General features: G+C 33.8%; 1 protein-coding gene across 1 annotated transcript; it reads right to left on the bottom strand.

Annotated features, from left to right (window-relative positions):
- Positions 1-285: 285 nt before the first annotated feature.
- Positions 286-977, bottom strand: Tsp_04136 (hypothetical protein; the record flags this gene model as incomplete). The annotated part of the gene is made up of 3 exons (XM_003374903.1): positions 286-346; positions 552-610; positions 886-977. Coding segments are annotated over 3 exons (212 nt in total), but the record flags the coding sequence as incomplete, so codon positions are not given.
- Positions 978-1,170: the final 193 nt, after the last annotated feature.

The following is a 1,170-nucleotide window of genomic DNA, read 5'->3' as shown; positions in this document are numbered from 1 at the left end:
TTACTGAGGATAAACTCTAAGCTATGCCGCGATACAATATGAACAGAAGAAATGCACTGTTCAATTTGAAAATTCAACAATGACCTTAACGTTTACAATTCAGTCAAAATATAAACTATCTGGCAGAAAACGCCATAACAAAACCATTGAATCAGTCAAAACACGCCTTCGCATGTTGGAATTTGAGATTTCAAAATTTTAAAAATGCTCTACATAAATGGAAGTTCATTTATTATACAAAAAGACACTTTCAAATGAATAATTTGCAAATGAAAGCTTGTTTAGCTACGGAAAATGATTTGCAATAGACGCAGATGCCTTTAATGGACAAACACAACGCGCGCAGCTTTAAAAGTGGTTTAAGTGAGATGAAAATTATTGTAAAGATGAATTTTTACCTCATCTTGACATAATATGAAAAACAAAAAGTACCGTTTTACAGCAAAAGATATCTTACTTATTACAAACTTAGGTAACTTAATAATTAAACAGAGGAATTATCTTCCTAACACTGCCTTACAAAATAAGCACACAGAAGAAATCGCATTTACCTCGTCTCATCTCTTGTTCTGCTTCGTGCGGTCCGCGATTTGGTTCGTGTCGCCCGCGTCTTCACTTTTTTTCACTTTATAGCTGTAAAAATGATATTTAGTTAAAAATGTTCTCACATCATCACGTAGTAAAAGTAGCAAGAAACTGAAAACTGTATTTAGAAGTATAATAATCAACTGCTTTTTAGCCATTAGATAATTATTTACAAAATGAGTATAAAATTGTTTTGAAAAAAAGTAACACAAAGTAAACAAAGGAGGAATTACTTTACAGCAATTGAAAATAGATTTCAGCAACTATTTAGCGTCATGAACTGAGACAACATTTTCCAACGCTACCACTTGCCACGTAAGTCAAACGAACGAGTGCACCCTTACTGACGATAAGGCACCTTTTATGGCGATCGTTATTTGCATAGCGCAGCGCTGGAAACCGGTTTTTGTGCATTGAAACCTCTTACTGAGGATAAACTCTAACGCGATATAATATGAGCAGGAGAAATGCACTGTTCAATTTGAAAATTCAAAAATGACCTTGACGTTTACAATTCAGTCAAAATATAAACTATCTGGCAGAAAACGACATAACAAAAACATTGACTAAGTCAAAACACGCCTC

The sequence above is a fragment of the Trichinella spiralis genome (genome assembly GCF_000181795.1).
Source record: "Trichinella spiralis strain ISS 195 chromosome Unknown Scfld5, whole genome shotgun sequence".
In the NCBI taxonomy this organism is placed as follows: domain Eukaryota; kingdom Metazoa; phylum Nematoda; class Enoplea; order Trichinellida; family Trichinellidae; genus Trichinella; species Trichinella spiralis.
The sequence above is the reverse complement of the archived record's forward strand: the minus strand, read 5'-3'. Positions and strand labels throughout refer to the sequence as shown.